The sequence below is a fragment of the Sorex fumeus genome, unplaced genomic scaffold (assembly GCF_029834395.1).
Source record: "Sorex fumeus unplaced genomic scaffold, SorFum_2.1 ptg000044l, whole genome shotgun sequence".
NCBI classification, from domain to species: Eukaryota; Metazoa; Chordata; class Mammalia; order Eulipotyphla; family Soricidae; genus Sorex; species Sorex fumeus.
The window spans coordinates 31,955,492-31,972,592 of NW_026606101.1; the positions used below are offsets into that span (position 1 = coordinate 31,955,492).

At 37.4% G+C, this 17,101-nt stretch overlaps 1 protein-coding gene across 1 annotated transcript in view; it reads right to left on the reverse strand.

Annotated features, from left to right (window-relative positions):
- Positions 1–17,101, reverse strand: part of ESF1 (ESF1 nucleolar pre-rRNA processing protein homolog) — a 77,518-nt gene that overhangs the window by 44,103 nt on the left and 16,314 nt on the right. Inside the window, exons 8-9 of the mRNA XM_056121286.1 lie at positions 15,478–15,625; positions 1,516–1,677 (exon numbers count right to left, since the gene is read on the reverse strand). Of these exons, the coding sequence (XP_055977261.1) occupies positions 1,516–1,677; positions 15,478–15,625 (310 nt within the window). The remainder of the gene's footprint in view (positions 1–1,515; positions 1,678–15,477; positions 15,626–17,101) is intronic.

Below are 17,101 nucleotides of genomic sequence, written 5' to 3' on the forward strand. Positions count from 1 at the left end.
AATTCAAAGGCAGAATCCAACAATTATTGAAATTACTAAGTGAAGAACCTCAAGGAAGAAGTTTCTTCATAAATATCCTGGAGTGATATGGTTATATGGCCTTACTGTGACAATCACACACAAAGGGAGCACAACCTATTAAAACAGACTTTGTTCTTATGCATGGCAATTCTAACGAAATACAGTTCCTCTTTATAGTACACTGAAATCTACCTTCCTTCAACAGTTTTTGTTTGTTCTGTTTGGCTTTGGGTCATACTTGGCAATGCTCAGGGTACTCCTGGCTCTCTGCACTCAGGAATCATTCTTGGTGGCACCTGGGGGACCATATTGGATGCCAGGGACAAAATACAGGTCAGCCAAGTACAAGGCAAGTGCTCTACCCACTGTACTATCACTCCAGTCCTCTTCCTTCAACTTTTATCCAGTGGCAAAAAGCACTGATATAAAAGATTTAGTCTTTGTTTACATATTTATATTTGAAGTACTTGAAAACAGTGATCACGTCAATTCTGAAACTTACCTGCTACAGAATAAATTACTCATAATCATTGCTTAAACAACACTATTAAATTTTACTTTTCCTTATCACCACTGTCTACAAAGCCAATTATCTAAAATCTTACAATATAATATAGTATTTCTATAGAAATGTTTTATTACCTGTGCAAAAACATACTGATTTTAAGAAACAGAGTGTAAATAGAACACTTATATAAATACAAGTGTATACAGAACACTTAATTTTTAAGAAATATTATCATTACAAATACTCTTTTATTTAGAGATGAAATGGAGCTAAAGAACTGATTACTTGTCAAAAATTATACTTAGCTTCAAAATACACCGATGCAATTTTCTGTTACAATAGCAAAAATAACGGTGGCTGCAAAGTTGATGGTAATTTACCCAGGACTAATGAAAAACTGCAAATGCTAGAAAACAATCTTGGGCTTTATCTTAGCTTTTATCCTAACTTATATTTGTTTAGCTCTGACATTATTTCAATTAGTATTGTACTAGTGTTGAAACTACTATTGAACACTTCAAGGCCGTTATAGAAGATAGTTACTATGCTATCCTTTAAAATAGTCACAGAAAAAATGTGAGGAAAAACTATTACATTACTGTGCTAATGAAATAATACTAATCACAAAAGTCTATTAGAGGTTATAAAAGAAATGTCCACTTATACATTTTTAAAAAGTTTAATGACTTTAGAACACAGGGCATCTGTATTTAAAGTTCCATATCCTAGAATACTAGAATCAAATCTAAGAGGGATCTATTGTCACAAATGGACAGGAGTAAATTGGAGCTAATAAAACAAAATTAATCAAGAATAAACTGTCAAGAATTTAAAATGCTAGTCCTGAGTGAATTAACATTACATAAAAATTCATGCTAACTTCTTTACCAAGACATTTAAGTTATCTCTCCCTTCTTAGCAAACATGTATTCAATACCTTAAGATTAAAAGAATAAGCGAACATTTAGCCAGTATCTAATTCTTACCTGGAACCCATTTAATTTCCATTTCCATATCATTTTCTTTTCCTTTCTTTTCTTTTTCTTGGATAACTTGCAAGAGCTGCTTGTATTTAGCAATTTGTTCTTCATCATCCTTCTGTGTTTTCTTTGCTTGTCCATTGTCTTCTACGTTACCTTCATTATCATCTAATAAAAAGTTCAATTTAATACAAAAAATAATTCTTTTCTAACTCTGGTATTGATATCTTATACTTCATCACTATACTAAAAGATGTTGTCAGTTACATGACAATAAAAGATCATCAAAATTAGACTTACAGTATCTTGCTATAAAATGAATTAGACCTTGTTTATAATAAATGTCAGTTCCCATACAAATAGTTTCGGAAATATACTTGGAGATCTCCCACTACCACCATCAAAATAGCTTCTTTTAGATACTTTTGGTAGCCCACCACAATCATGATCATCATGGTTTTTGGGCCACACCTGGCTTTGCTCATTGTTTACTCCTGGTTCTGTGGTCAGTGATCATGTGGTGCTCAGAGAGTGATATATGGTACCAGTGACAGAATCAGGCTGGCTGCACTATCTCTTCAATCCCAGATCTCCCTTTTCATTAAAATTCATATTTTAAAATAATTTTGTAGGGATGCAACATCCTCATGTTTCTTTTATTTATTAAAAAGGGATATTGCTGGGATATATATTTTATTTTTTTGTTATGCCCTGCACCCTATAGAATAGGACTTTAAAATCTTACAGTCAATTAATAGAGGCTGCCAAGTACTGTTAGAATCCATATGACACATGCCTTTATCTGTTTATGCTGAAGAGATAGGTAGAGGAAACTGCTTGTAACCCAAAACAAAGAATGAGTGTTTCACTTTATGATGAGCAAACACATCCATTCTTAATAAGAAGAAAAATGAGCAAATAGATGTTAATTCAATTAATTTCCTGACATGGGAAAACTCATTTTCTAATTTATTCTTTATTTCTTATTTTATTTCTAAAATAAACGGAATACAAAGACTATTACATTCATGGGTAAGAAATACCAAAGAAAATGCATACATGAAAAGTTTGTTTGCTCTGTAATTCCACTGCAATTCTCCAAGTCAGAAACATAAATTAAGAGCCCGAGTTTAATATAAAACATGCAAACACCGTATTGACTAAATGTCCTCTAGAAAAAATTTAGAAGTGGCATAATGAAGACTCTCTCTTTATAATGTACGGTAACTAGTCACTGAAAATTTCTACCATTAAACATTTAGTTATGAAATATTAATATTAAGACTGTCCTTTTAGCTAAAAAGGTGATATGGAAAGAAAATCAGTTAAGTAAATGTTTTTATAGTTTCTTTCTCTAAATGAATAAAAAGTCATCCAGGACATTCTTTCCATCCTATCACACTTTTACATTTTCACTCAAACAGCTGAAATTCATTTTTTTTCTGTTTGTGCTTTGTGCCACAATAATAATGTTGGATGGAATTCTGTCATGTATCCCGTAATTCAATGAATAAAACATCAGGAACACATTAACAAAAATGGCAATGTATTTCTTTCTATTAAAAGCTTACTTCTGAAAACATAATTAGAAGCAAGTTCCTTCCAGGTTGAAATTTTAGTGGTAAGTCTCTGATGGCCTACTTTAAATTGATTTTTTCCAGTGCTAAAATTTTACTTTTTAAAGCTCTAAAATGTGGGATAATTCATGTAGGTCTGCTTTTTCCCAATTTAAGAGCAAAATTTGTGAAAGTCTTAATGTTACATAAGAGGCAAAAAACTAATTTAGCAGTAAGAAGACCTACTATGAGCTTCTATAAACACCAGAATATGTTTATAAACATTTACTAACAACAATGTATTTAAGTTTTCTAATGTACCTATCAAAGGCACTACATTATATATTAAAGTACTGTCACTGTCCTCCCGTTGTTCATCAATTTTGCTCGAGCGGGCCCAGTAACGTCTCCATTTTTGAGACTTGTTGTTACTGTGTTTGGCATATTGAATATGTCACGGGTAGCCTGCCAGGCTTTGCCGTGCGGGTGAGATACTTTTGGTAGCTTGCTGGGCTCTCCGATAGGGGTGGAGGAATTGAACCTGGCTCAGCTGGGCTGGCTGCGTGCATGGCAAACACCCTACGCTATGCTATCGCTATTAAAGTAAGTTTTTATAAACTAAAATACTAAAGAAAATGCATATTTAAAAAAATTATAAAGGCAAAAGTATAAATGCTTAGCTGTAAAAAATGTCTAATGAAGCAGTATTCTAAGTACTTTATATACACTATCTTAATCATCTCAATAATCAGCTAGCCACTAAATAATACTCATTTCATAGTAATGGAATGAAAGGCATAATACTTAGGCTACACAGCTTCACAACATGGTGAAATCAGGATTTGAAACCTGAAGATCATGTTAAAAATACATTGAAAAAATGCATATTTTTCCAAAGTACCAGCTGTTTAAGTATCAGTAATGAAAATTTGGGTCATATATCCTAAAACAGCCTGCACTCTGCACCAGGTTGTTTTCACTGGGGACGCCCCAGAGGGGGCAGGAGAGAGGTCTCCCTGCCCCAAGGGACCCAGCCCAGCAGCCGACCTCCACTAACCATCTGATGCCATGCTTCAGGCCACTTTTTGGATGCTCTGGCCAAGCCTCACGCATGAGTGAAGTCCCTCAGGAAACCAGGTAATGTGAAACTTTGTGACCTTGGAATTTGGACTCAATGGGACCCAGGAGCAGAGATCCTCTGCCTGCTTCCCCCAGTCTCCAGTGAGGCAGGGGTCACACCCATAAGCCACTCCCTGCCGGCACCAGATAATCTCCTCATTGGCCACCCTCCAGAACTTACAGCTACTCTTCCCAGATGGGAGTATAAAATGAGGCCCCCATAACCATGCCACTGGGCTCCGCATCAGGCTGTTTCCACTCGGGGCACCCCAGAATGGGGCAGGTGAGAGCCCTCCCTGCCCCAAGGGATCCAGCCCTGGCAGCCGACCTCCACTACCCAACCGCCGCCACTCTCCAGGTGGCTTTCTGAAACTGTGTGTGGCCACATCATAAGACCTTCCTACCCACTTTCCATAATTACCACACCATATTTGATGGAGTTCAGACAGTAGGCAACAAGTTATAGAGAGAAATATATATATATATATATGCATGCATGCCTCTTGGAGAGCCCGGCAAGCTACTAAGAGTATCCCACCCTCAAGGGCAGAGCTGTGGCGTATTCGATATGACAAAACCAGTAATTATAACAGGTCTCATTCCTGTGACCCGGAAATAGCCTCCAATTGTTGGGAAAGATGAGTAAGGAGAGGCTGCTAAAATCTCAGGGTTGGGACGAATGGAGATGTTTCTGGCGCCTGCTTGAGTAAATCGACGAACAATGGGAAACAGTGATACAGTGATCCTAAACCAAGGAAACCAATTTGAAACTAATCTTCAGAAGTATATATAGGATATTCTCTATTTTATTTTATCTTAGGTTAGTAAAGGAAAATTAACCAGAATTTTAAGGAAAAAGCTAAATGCTGGGTCTGGAGAGATAGTACAGAAGGTAGGATGTTTGCTTGTCATGAGCCAACCTGGGTTTAATCCTCAGTATCACCTTGCAGCCTTGGCAGGAATGACCAGGTTCCATCAGAGTCAGGAGTGCTGAGCACAGCAGGGTACGGCCCCCGCCCCCAAACAAAACAAAAGTATCTGACTATTCTGAGCACATGAGAAATAAAATGGTCACTTACTTGTTTGAGTCCCTCACATAATGATAATAATAATGAAGATGATAACAAATAGAATAAAATGCAACAATCATGGAGGTCTCAAGAAATGTGAAAGTTTTTTTTATTTGAGTCTAACGTAACTAACACTACAAATGACACACATTTTCAAAGATTATTAAATCCCTAAAAAGGCTTTATGAAAAAAAGTTAAGAAATCGCCAATTGTATGAAAGAAATGATAGGCCATAAAACTTTAAACAATTAATATTTAATGGCTGAAAGGACCGAGAAGGGACTACTACAGCAAAGATGGTCGCTCTGGACCAGAACTGGCTGCTTCAGGAAGGTAAAGTAATGCACGATCTATACCTTTAGTAACAGTACTGTAAACCACTGCCTAAAAGGAAAAATGCAAAAGAGAACAGTGCCTGCCAAAGAGACAGGCTGCAGGGCAGGAGGGAACTGGAGATACTGGTGGAGAGAAGCAGACGCTTGTGAGGAAATTGGTGCTTGAACATTTTATGCCTAAAACTCAATCATGCATAACTTTGTAATTCATGGTGATTTAATAAAAAATAAAATAAAAAAGGTTTAATGGTCCTAAAAAAACACTAGGAAAAAATAGGATCTAATTTAAATTTATGTTATAAAGGCAATACACATCCAAAAGGAAAATCTTTTATAGGGAGTATGTGACCAAAAATGAATAAAAAAGGACTACTATTTAAAAAGTTAAGCTAGCCCCTCCTCACCCTAAAACTCTGCAGAGGAATACACCAGGATACCCAGGGACCCATCCTGCTGCCATGTGCCATCAGACTTGGTCCCTGGGACAGGCTATGTCCAGAAAACACACTCTAACCTCTAAACCTCACATTAGCACCTGTATGACTGGGGGCAGGTGGGAAGTGGGAAATTCCAATTTCAGAGACTATTTACTGCCTTAAATCTCAGTTAATGACAATGAGTAACTAGCTGTTAATTTTGGAGGGGCAAACTCAAACAACAATGTATGCTACGGAAAATAACCTGAACAGGAGATGTGGAATTGTTAGCTGTCTAGTATAAACAACTTAACAGATCAGTTCTCAACTGACTGGGAATCTAAATCTCCAATTAACTTGCACAAAGCTTGAACAACAACGAGGAAACTAAGGAACTCAGATGCAGTTCCAGATAAAGACAAAAACCCAGACAAGTCCCCAAGCCCATCAAAACACTTGAGCATGGTCGATGAGGACTTAAAATCAACACTCACTGCACTGGAAACAGAGATTAAACAAACACTTACCAGTTAAATTAAACAATCACTAGATGAGAAATTCAACCAACTCACAGAAGAACTTTTTCAGAGGACAAGAGATTCCATATAAATGGAAATGAAGGAGCTAAAGGACACACCAGCAAGCCATAGTAACAATCTCACACAAGGAGAGCCATATAGACAAACTGGAAAACAAAATACACCCCAGCAGTGATAAGGACATAAAAAAGAACAGAGAAACAAAAGAATGGAAGAAACTGTAAGGTACTTAATGAACAAAGACGGGAAGATTAATATCCAAACCATAGAAATACCAGAACCAAACAAACAAAAGAAACCAACAGACCCAAACAGAACAACACGAAGACACGTCAGTAATCAAAATGGCAAAAACATCAGTAATCAAAATGGCAAAAAACAAAAAGACGAACTTTTTTAAGCAGCAAGAGAAGAAATATCTTAAATATAAGGTCAGTAACATAAGAATCACAAAAGAACTCCCATATAAAATGGTATAGGAGAGAAAAGAATGGAATGACATATTCAAATTAATGAATGAAAGAAACTTTCAAAGTAGAGTCAGCTACCCATTTAGATGGAATAGAGGGATACAAGCATTTTTAGACCCTGTCACTAATCGATAAATCCACTAGACAGGATATCAGTAAAGACACAAGAGCTTTAAATGAGGAACTAGAAGAGCTTGGATGAACCGATTTATATAGGGTCTGCCAATCTCAAAAAACCAAATACACATTCTTCAGTAGTGCACATGGAACATTCTTTGGGATAAATCACATTTTAGAATATAAGTTTAACTTGCATAAATTAATAAACACAAGGATAATGCCAGGCATCCTATCAGACTACAATGTTATGTAGACAGATGGCACTGTAGCACTGTCCTCCCATTATTCATTGATTTGCTTGAGCGGGCACTAGTAACATCTCCATTGTGAGACTTGTTACTGTTTAGAGTATGTCACAGGGAGCTTGCCAGGCTTTGCCGTGCGGGTGGGATACTCTTGGTAGCTTGCCAGGCTCTCCAAGAGGGGTGGAGGAATCGAACCTGGGTTGGCTGCGTGCAAAGCAAACGCCCTACCCCTGTGCTATCGCTCCAGCCCATGTAGACAGATATTAACCATAAAAAGAAGATGGGGAGAAACTCTAACACCTGGAGACTGAACACGCTCCTAAATAAAGGCTGGATCAAAGAGGAAATTAAGTAAGAAATAAAAAGATTCCTTGAGACTAATGATAATGAAGAAACAAGTTACCAACATCTGTGTGATACAGCAAAAGTAGCGATGAGGGGGAAAACTCATAGCAATACAGGTCAACGTAAGGAAAGAAGAAAAACATAAAATCCATAACCTAAATGCACACCTTAAATGTCTGGAGAACCAACAACAAATGAATCTAGAGACCAGTAGTAGAAAATAAGAAAAAACAGAGCAGAAATCAACAATATAGAATCCAAGAAAGTATTACAAAAAAAATCAGTGAAACCAGGAGCTGATTCTTCAAAAGAATAAACGAAATAGACAAACCATTGCCTATACTCACTAAGAAAAAGAGAAAGTGCTTAAATAAATCAGATCAGAAACAAAAGGGGAACAATTATAACAAAACTAGCAGAAATCTAAGACACTCTGAGAACTTAATATGAAAAACTCTCCTTTGCTAAGCAGAAGAATCTAGAAGAAATGAATAGATTCCTAGAAACACGTGATCTCCTAAAACCAAATAAGGAGAAAGTAGAAAGTTTGAAGAGGCTAATCAAGGAAACTGAAACAGCAATTATGAATCTCCCGAAGAATAAAATCCTGGCGCAGATGAGTTTATGAGTGAGTTTTATCAAAACTTTGAGAACACTTACTGATGATGTTGATCTACAACTTTTCCAAAACATCTAAATATATTCTATGAAGCTAACATTACACTGATACCCAAAGCTGACATAGACATTACTAAGAAAGATATAACAAAATAACAAAGATATCATCTTTACAGCAGTGAGAATGGCACATATAAAAAATACTGGGAACAGTCTCTGTTATCAAGGATGTGGTGAAAAACGAACACTCATCTGATAGTGGGAATGTTGTCTGATCAATCCCTATGGAAAAGAGTATGGGAGCGTATTCAGTGACCTCAGAATTGAGCTCCCACATGATCCAGTATGTCCACTTTTGGCATCTATCTCCAGGACAGAAAAACATTAATCTAAAAGAATGTATGCAAACCACTGTTCACTGCAGCACTTGGTACAACAGCTAAGATATTCAATCTAGAAGTCCAACAACAGATAAGTGGGTCATAAAGATGTGGTATTATAAACACAATGGAGTACGATGCAGCTAAAAGGAATAATGAAATCATGCAATTCACAGCAACATGGATGGAACTGGAAGATGACATGTTAATGAAGTCAGAAGAAGTACAAACACAGTTCAAAATGATTTACATGTGGTATTTAGAATAACTGGATGAGGGAATACAATGTTTTAAAGAAGGGATGTCCACATCAACCTTGAGCCTAGAGTATAGGGAGCAGAAGGAAAGAGTGGAGAGGAGAGGGAGAATAGACAGATGAGAAGCAACAGGGGCCAGGTGAGGGGAGTCAGGTACAAAGGTGAAAATAAGGAACATAGAGCCAAATATTCAAACCACAGAGTCAGCAACACTGAAATCAAAAGATCAAAATATAACAGTTGAAATCAGAATGGTGTGTGGCAAGATGGCAGGCTGGAGGGAGAGTGGGGTATTATTAAACCTGGGTGCAATGGTGGAGGGAAGCTGACACTGGCGGTGGGATTGGTGTTGCAGCATTTATGTCTAAAACTCAACTATGAATAACTCTGTAAATCATTGTGCTTTAATAAAATTAAAAAAAACTTATTTCAAAATAAATTTTAAATAATCTGAAGCAAAAGCTAAGCTATATGGAGCCAGAGAAATAGTACAGGGAGAAGGGTGTTTGCTTTGCACATAGACACCTGGGTGCACACCCTATCTGATCCTCCGAGTCCACCAGGACTGATCCCTGAGCACAGAGGTAAGAGTAAGCCCTAAGCACTGCAAAAAACCAAACCAAAACAAGTTATGCTATAAATGAAAGAATTTGGGGCTGGAGCAATAGCACACTGGGTAGGGCGTTTCCCTTGCACACACTAGCATCCCATATGGTTCCCTGAGTACCGCCAGGAGTAATTCCTGAGTGCAGAGTCAGGAATTAACCCCTGTGCTTCTCTGGGTGTGACCCAAAAAGCAAAAAAAAAAAAAAAAGAATAAAAAAAAAGAATTTTATTTCTGCTAATTTAAATCATTTGATCATACTTAGCACCCAGAGTCGTTCAATTATCACCATTGAACACATAATTTTGTACAGCTGAGAACTGTTCTATTTAGCTAAAAAAGAATAAAGATATGAACTAACAAATCTTATAATCAAGTAACCAAGTTTCCCAAGAATAAGAGGAAAGAATTTCTGAAATCTATTTTTAAAAAATGAGTCACGAGTCATTTTAAACTAACAGTAGGTACAATTACACAATTAAAATATAAATTTTAATTTATACTTTGGGTCACAGTCAACAATGCTCAGGGGTTACTCCTGGCTCTGCACTCAGGAATTACTACTGGTAGTGCTTGGGGACCATATGAAATGTTGGGGATTGAACTCAGGTAAGCCACATGCAAGGTAAGTATTCTACCCACTGTACTATCACTCCAGCCCCAAGGAAGATGTGGGTCAATCAAAAGAGAACCAGTCCTTGCAAAGACATCACCAAAATCCAGTTAATCTTAAAATTTAAAATTTGGAGTACTGTGGTTCCAGAAATGACTAAATTACAGTTCTCTTTGATGAGATACTCTCATCTCACAAAATGTTGTATCAGACACAAATAAACAAGGGTGAAAGAAACGATAAAGTAATAGAACTGAATTCAAAGGACTTGAAATAATGTATCAGTCAGACTATAAAACAGACTATCAACAGAAATAAAAGTGTAGGAAAATATGTACAATCAGAAGAAAACTTTTTAGAAAGTGATTAATGCTGATTGAAAAATAGTCATGCAAAGAACAAATACGGCAAAAATGGGCTCAGATCTCTACCTAATACCATGCACAAAAGTCAAATCAAAGTGGATTAAAGACCTCAACATCAAACCAGAATCCATAAGGTACACTGAAGAAAGGGTTGGCAAAACCTTCTATGACACTGAAGCTAAAGGTATCTTCAAGGACGAAATGCTTGATCAGGCAAGTGGAAACAGAGAGATAAACAAATGGGACTGTCTTAAACTAAGAAGCTTCTGCACCTCAAAAGAAATAGTGACCAAAGACAGTCTACGGAATGGGAAAGGATATTCACCCAATACAAGGCAGTGGTTGAATTCTACATGAAGAAAACATCCAACCCCATCAGAAAATGGGGTGCTGAAATGAATAGAAACTTTCTCAAAGATAAAATCCGAATGGCTGAAATGCACAAGAAAAATGCTCTTCATCACTAATCATCAGGAAGATGCAGATCAAAAGAACAATGAAGTATCATTTCACACCACAGAGACTGACCCACATCCAAAAGAACAAAAGCAACCGGTGTTGGCGGAGATGTGGGGAGAAAGGGACTCTCCTTCACTGCTTGTAGAAATGTCGACTGGTCCAGCCTTTTGGAAAACAATATGGACGTTTCTCAAAAAAAATATAAATTAAGCTCCCATTTGACTTAGCAATATCACTTCTGGGAATATATCCCGGAGATGCAAAAAAAGGACAGTAGAAATGACATCTGCACTTACATGTTTATTGCAGTACTATTTATAATAGCCAGAATCTGGAAAAAACCTGAGTGCCAGAGAAAGATGACTGGTTAAAGAAACTTTGGTATATCTACACAATGGACTACTATGCAGCTGTTAGAAAAGGTGAAACCATGAAATTTGCATATAAGTGGATCAACATGGAGCATATCGTGCTAAGTGAAATGAGTCAGAAAAAGCGGGACAGACACAGAAAATCTGCACCCGTCTGTGTAATATAAAGTACCATAATAGGAGAATAATACTGAAAGATAGTAGAGATAAGGGCCAGGAGGACTGCCCCACAGCTTGCAAGCCAATCTCATGTGCTGGGGGAAAAGGCAGATGGGATGGAGAAGAGACCACTAAGTAAATGATAATTGGAGGGTTCACTCGTGATGGTAGATGTGTGCCAAAAGTAGACTACTGACCAAATATGATGACTGCTTAGTGCATATATGGCAAACAACAACACTCAAAAGGAGAGAAAGAGGGAATGTGTAAGGGGTGGGAAAAGGTGGTGGTGGGGGTGGTGTGAGGGATGCTGGGAAGACTGATGGAGAATAGGCACTGGTGGAGGGATGGGTACTTGAACATTGTTTGATTAAAACGTAGCACTGCATCACTGTCCTCCCGCTGTTCATTAATTTGCTAGAGAGGGCACCAGTAATGTCTCCATTGTGAGACTTGTTGCTACTGTTTTTTTTTTTGCATATTGAATACGCCATGGGGATCGCAGCAAACTACCAAGAGTATTTTGCCCGCATGGCAGAGATTAAAACGTAATCGCAAAAATTTGTAAGTCTTTAAGAAAAAAAAAAAGCAAGTACAGCAACTGAAGTGGGTGACCACTGGCAAGAAATGCTAGCTAACAAGCACGCAGGCAGATGTGCAACATCATGTGATGACCACCATAATCAAGTGTGCAACCTTTGGTCACTGCAACAAGAATATCAAAGGGAAGGAAAGGGGAAAAAGTAAATATAAAAATAAAGCAATTAAGTAAAAGATTCCTTCTATTGCTTAGATAGATTTAGATATACTACTATCATACTTTAATAGGTGAAGAATGCAATTCATAATTTCGAGAATAATCACTAAACAGAAACACAGTTACCCTTTCCAAACTACTCAGAAAGTATTAAAGCTGTGGGCACAGTGCTGCTTTGGTGCGTGGGTGCTAGAGACAATCCAGGTAATCCCAAATGTGTAAGGCCACCTGGCAAATGCTCAAGGGCTTCTAGAGCTGATTCTGGTGATGATGGGGGGATCATGTGCTGCAGGCAGTCAAACTGGGGCCAGCTGCAGGCAAGGCACAGCACCTTAGTCCGTGATTATTTAGCATTTATTTAGATTTTTCTCGTATTTTAATTATTGGGGTTTATTTGGAGGGGAGGGGTTCATACTAGGTCATGCTCAGGGTTTACTTCTGGCGCACGTGCTAACTCCTGGATGTATGCACGGGACCCTATTTGGTGCCAGGGATTGAACTATAGTCAGTCATGAGCAAGTATTATTTTTGTGGCCCTTGTCCAAATTTTTTTTTTTTCCTTTTTGGGTTATACCCGGCGATGCACAGGGGTTACTCCTGGCTCTGTACTCAGGAATTACCTCCAGCGGTGCTCAAGGGACCATATGGGATGCTGGGAATCGAACCCGGGTCAGCCGTGTGCAAGGCAAAACTCCCTACCCGCTGTGCTATTGCTCCAGCCCGCCTTGTTCAAGTTTTTAAAGAACATGTTTATAGTTAAAGAAATTCAAGCAAAGCATCTGGGTTAGTGAACATGTTAGGATCTGAAAGGAATGACATGACTGGAAGGGCATGGAAACCCAACATCTCTTTCACATACCTCATTCTGTGAATCTCTTCTATCTAGCTACTTACTGACTTGAAGATGTATTCCTTTAAACCTTTTCTAATTTCTGATTGAGACAGAACAAAATTCATCATTATGGTAAATTCTATTTGATCTGTATGTCTGAATCATACACACCCTCTGGCACCTACAAGACCATGCTTTTCTTCCACGAAAGAGGACACGTACATTTGACATTTCAAATACCATTAAAAATAAAATCAAATTTGCAAGTAGAGAGATAATACAATGGGTAGGGCATTTGCCCTGCATGCATTCAACCTGGGTTCTATCTCTACCACAAATGATCCCCCAAACCTTGCCAAGGGTGATTTCTGAGATAACATCCAGAAGTAAGCCCTGAACAGTCAAGCATGGCCCCTCAAACAAAAATAATAACAAAATTTATTAGGGCATCATGACTTACAGTAGTAATAAAAATACCTTAATTACCAGAGTATTAATATCCTCCCACCATTGACGATGGGTGCCTTTACAACATCATCCCTCCACTGAGACATCTCAGTTCTAGTCAGTTTTTTAGGGTTTTTTTCCTTGTCCACTACCTATTCCCTTGCTTTGTTTCTTTATACTCAACATATGAGTATTAACATCCTGTATTTGTCATTTTCTTACTCACTGCTTAGCTAGATAGATACCTTCCAGCTCCATCCAAATTATACCAAAACTGCAGATTTTTATCATATTTTGAAAACTGAGTGTTTTTCCTGTATCTCTGATTATGATGGTATGATTTATACATATATTTATTTATATGATAGGTTCCTTTTATTAATATGGCATAGTTAGCACACTGATATATTTAACTATCTTTGAATTCCTAATCTAAATACCACATGGTTATAATTTATGATTTATTTAATGGATTGAATTTGGTTTACTAAGATTTTGTTGTGATTTTTCACAAATATTTTCCTAAGGGAAACTGGTCTATAATTTTCTTTTTCAGTGCTATCTTTGTTTTTAGTATGAGGTCATCTTGGCCTCAGAGAAATTATTAGGGAAAAAAAGAGAGAGAGAAAAACTGTTGGTAAGAAGTCTATTTCTTCAACTTTCTGAAAATCTGAAAAGCTTAAGAAGGACTGGGGGACCAGAGTATTATAGTACAGTTTGCAGGGCACTTGTCTTGTAAGCAGGTGACCCAGATTAGAACCCTGGCGTCCCATATGGTCCCCCAAGCACTGCCAGGAGTAATTCCTAAGTGCAGAATCAGGAGTAACCCTCAAGCATTGCCAGGTGTAACCCAAAAATGTTCAGGAAAAAGAAAAAGAACAACTGATACCAGATTTGTTAGTTTGAAATCTCTAGTGAACTCTGGTTGGATCTTTTGTTTTGGAGGAATTCTTTTTTTTTTTTTTTAAATATGTAGTTTTGATTTCTGTGCTAGCAATCGGTGTGCTCAGGCTCTGGCCCCAAGGACAGTCAAATTTTGGTCATGCATTTCTTTCATTGATTAGTGGGAAAAAAATTCCATTGGAATAATGTGGGTTGTAGCACAGGTGAAAAAAAGGCAGAATATATTTTGCGGGTCATCTTTGAGAAATAAGGAAGGCAGAGAAAACAGCTCTATATGTTTATGACCTTGTTAATTCTATGTCACTGGAATGTGTTTCCTTCAATATTCACTTTGAATCATGTTCTATATCTGAAAACCTGACAGGTAATTTATCTCCACTGTTCATATAACTAGAACACCCCACTATCCTACTGGATAACTTTGCTATTTTATTTGTGCTGAATCTATAGATAATTGCCTAGATTCTGCAAGACTTCCTGTTTTTTTATTAATGACATAGATGGTAACTTATGGTTACTCCCAGGTTCATGCTCGCTCCAAGGTTCTTCCAGTGGTTCTCAGAGGAAACGTGGTACCAGGGAAGGAACTTGGGCCCCCCACATGAAAAATGTGCATCCCAACCTTTCAGTTGTCTCTCCATCCAATAGCCTCCTTTTATTTCTTATTCACAACTGAAAATATTCACTACTGAAAATATTTCAAGTATGCTTTAGTACATTTATAAGGTTGTATGCTTGAGCTTTACAATTCTGTAAGTCATGATTACTTTGTTAAATTTTTAAAATTAGGCTCAGTCTTTTGATAAAAAAATTCAATTACTATCTAAGGTACATACAATACTGTACACAAGAGTATGCTTTGTAAAAGAGCTTAAGGATTAGTTTGGCTCTCCCTTTAAAGCTACTGCCAGAGACACTTCTGCTACCAAGTCTAGTTTAGGTATTTAACTATCTACAAATAGAGAATACAAAAAGATTAAAAAGTACCTTGTAGCTCCTCTTCTAGCTCGACTTCATCTTCACTAGATGAAGCTAAGTAGGCTTGAAAATCCATGTCCAAAAGCTCTTCTTTTTTAAATTTCCGATTGAGTGTTGTAATTCTTTCATGATCAGTCTCATCCCAGGTGATCTCCACCTAGCACCAACGAGTAACAACAAATAGAAACGGAGATGAAACAAAGATGTCATCAACCAAACTTGCTAAAAAATGTTTTCCATTAACCTGGATGTATAATATGGTAAAAACGTTGAGCTATACACAAATAATAAAAGATACTCTAAATAACAAGTACTCAGTTCGTGGAAAGAAAACCATTTCAATTAATCTATACCTTTCTCCTGCTAACTATGTTATGTGTATGGCATTCCATTAGGGGAAATACAATGCCATTAGCAGTAGATTCACAAATGGAAAAGAAAATGCACTACTAAAATAACTACCACTCATTATGAATTACACAAAATGAGCATCTTGCTTGGGAATCTGAGGTAATTCAAGAGGACTAGAAACTATGTAAAATTTATTAATAAAGTTTTCAATATAATCTTAGTGATGTCCATTTCCGAAAACAAACTCAGAAAAATGATTAACCAAAGATTTTTAAAATAGCTGCATTGTCTTTAAAATTTCAGGTAGTCACCAGATTCAGAATGATCTCTATTCTCTGAAGTTTGAACTTATTACTACAAAACATATGAGACCAGAGATATGGCTCAAAGAGCCGAGTGCATGCTTTGTACACAGGGGGTCAGGGTTGATCCCTGGCATCACATGGTTCCCTGAATACTACCAGGAACTACCTCCAAGGACCTCCAAGTCTTGCCCCTAAATTAAAAAAGAACTAGGACAGTGGGATGGATATGGAAAATAAAGGCAATCTGTTCCAGATCTTTTTTTTTCCAGGGGGAGGAGGGTGGTGTCACTTTTTAGTCTTAGAAAAACCATGACACTTTATTTTTGTGACTGAATCTTTTAGACTTCATTTATTGCTTACTTGTGATTTGGGGTACTGTTACTGCCTCCCCCCTACTTTGTATATTATTAATAGCCTAATGGGGCTGGAGCAATAGCACAGCGGTAGGGAGTTTGCCTTGCACGCAGCCAACATGGCCGACCCGAGTTCGATCCTCCGCCCCTCTAGGAGAGCCTGGCAAGCTACCGAGAGTATCTCGCCCACACGGCAGAGCCTGGCAAGCCACCCGTGATGTATTCGATATGCCAAACACAGTAACAACAAAAAATCTCCAATGGAGATGTTACTGGGCCCGCACGAGCAAATCGATGAACAACGGGAGGGTCTTTCCTTTACTTTTTACTTTTAATAACCTAATAATACTTGTTAAAGAATTGAGTTGGAGAATTATATGGAAAAGAGAGGAAAGAAGAAAGAAATATTCACAGGTAATTGACTTAGGCTTAAAGGTTTGAGACAAATCAGAAAGCTGGTTCCAACACAGATGTGGTAGATAAAAATGCAAATACACTCTGTCTCATTTCTATTTGTATTTCTACATTAAAATTTCAAATACTTTCCATTTCTAGAGATGCTGTAAGTAATATACTAAATCTTTTCTTAAAGCAATCGAGTTCAGCTATACATCTTAAAAAGAA